Source organism: Cupressus sempervirens, chromosome 3 (assembly GCF_028749045.1).
Source record: "Cupressus sempervirens isolate cs-2001-9-10 chromosome 3, ASM2874904v1, whole genome shotgun sequence".
Classification (NCBI taxonomy): domain Eukaryota; kingdom Viridiplantae; phylum Streptophyta; class Pinopsida; order Cupressales; family Cupressaceae; genus Cupressus; species Cupressus sempervirens.
Genome location: NC_143120.1, coordinates 990,129,707 through 990,131,163, shown reverse-complemented (window position 1 = coordinate 990,131,163; position 1,457 = coordinate 990,129,707). Strand labels below are relative to the sequence as shown.

At 37.7% G+C, this 1,457-nt stretch overlaps 1 protein-coding gene across 1 annotated transcript; it reads right to left on the bottom strand.

The window, feature by feature from the left end:
- Nucleotides 1-209: 209 nt before the first annotated feature.
- LOC149570080 (uncharacterized) lies at nucleotides 210-1,238 on the bottom strand. Its single transcript, XM_089817860.1, has one exon. It carries the CDS (start codon nucleotides 1,109-1,111, stop codon nucleotides 371-373), a length of 741 nt encoding a protein of 246 aa, XP_089673986.1. The 5' UTR covers nucleotides 1,112-1,238; the 3' UTR covers nucleotides 210-370.
- Between the last annotated feature and the right edge of the window lie 219 nt (nucleotides 1,239-1,457).

Genomic DNA, 1,457 nt, shown 5'->3' with positions numbered 1-1,457 from the left:
TGATTATGAAAACCGAATTAGAAAAACAAATCAATGGTGGAATCAGATAATCATACTTGACTTAATAGCCATTCCATCTACATAATTAGTCAACCTTTTCTCACAGATATTACACTTCACATTCATAATGACAACATCCCATAAACAACCATGGAAACAGAATACAGAAGAACCTCAGTTAGAACAGCAATGTGAATGTGAAAACCCAATTTTCTAAATGAACTAAAAGAGGTGTATTCACATGAGCATCACTAATTCATTCATTTTTCACAGAATATAAGAAATGTTAGATACGGCTGTTACAAAATTTGGAAAACCAATACAGCCTTAACAAAGACCTTATAAGAAAACTAACTACACAAACTACAAATCAGGGAGTGGACTCTGTTGAAGAATGCAGGGGAAACAGGGGAAGCAACTCTGGTTGCCTCTTCACACTCATTGCTGATCCCTCAAAACACATCTTCTCCCTTTCCTCTTCCAAATACAAGGATTCACAGCAGGATGAGGGAGTAGAATCATAATAATAGTAACTTGGTGGAGAATTAAATGGATCAGAAGGCCCAAGTGGAGTGATTGGGCTGCAAATCAATGGAGGAAGAGTCACACATCGAATCCCATAACTATTACCTCCTACTCTTTCTCCATTACTATGGTCATTCATACCCGAATTGATATTACGATCATTCATACCCAAATTGAGATTATGATCATCCTTCAGACCCAAATTAAAATGTTCATCATTCAGACCCAAATCAATATGATGATCACTCAGACCCAAATTAATCTCCAATTTCTTTTGGAATTTCCTTCTGTCGTGGAGCTTGAAGGCTGGTTTCTGAATACCAACTTGAAACCCACTCTTCACCAATGGAGAACAATCCCAAACTGATCTGAATCCATCTTTCTTTGAGCTTCTTGCATGTCTGGTAACAGGGAACTTTTTCACTCCAGAATCCTCTGCTGCACCAGTGAGTTTCTGAACAAGATCCTTGAAACAATGGCTCTCAATCTGAACAAAAGTGTCTGGTTGCACAATCTGATTCAACACTTTTGGGCACTCAGAATTTGCACATCCCCATTGTTTTGCCATGGCTTCAGAATTAGTCATACCTTTTTTGTTTTCCTTGATTGAATCACTGGATGGACTGAAACTCAATTTAAATAAAATGTGGATTGCAGCTGAGAATTCCTAAGATGCTTTTTGAGCATTGTATGCCGAAGATGCAACCAACGCAGCGAGAAGAACAAGAGTTATGGAAGGAGAATCCAAAGTCAGGATTTCGCCTGGTCAATTGATATGGTCAATATTGTGGGTCCAAAAAAGTATTGATTGAAACATTGAATTCTCCGTAAGAAGGGATTTTGTCTAAAACAATTAGACATTTTTCGTAAAAACAATGTGGACTTTGGCATTGAAACTTCTTGTTTAGTGCCACAGACAAGATCTTTGACTC

Excerpts from the sequence above, each read along its gene's own strand:
- LOC149570080 (XM_089817860.1), bottom strand. The coding sequence starts at position 1,111 with ATGACTAATTCTGAAGCCATGGCAAAACAATGGGGATGTGCAAATTCT.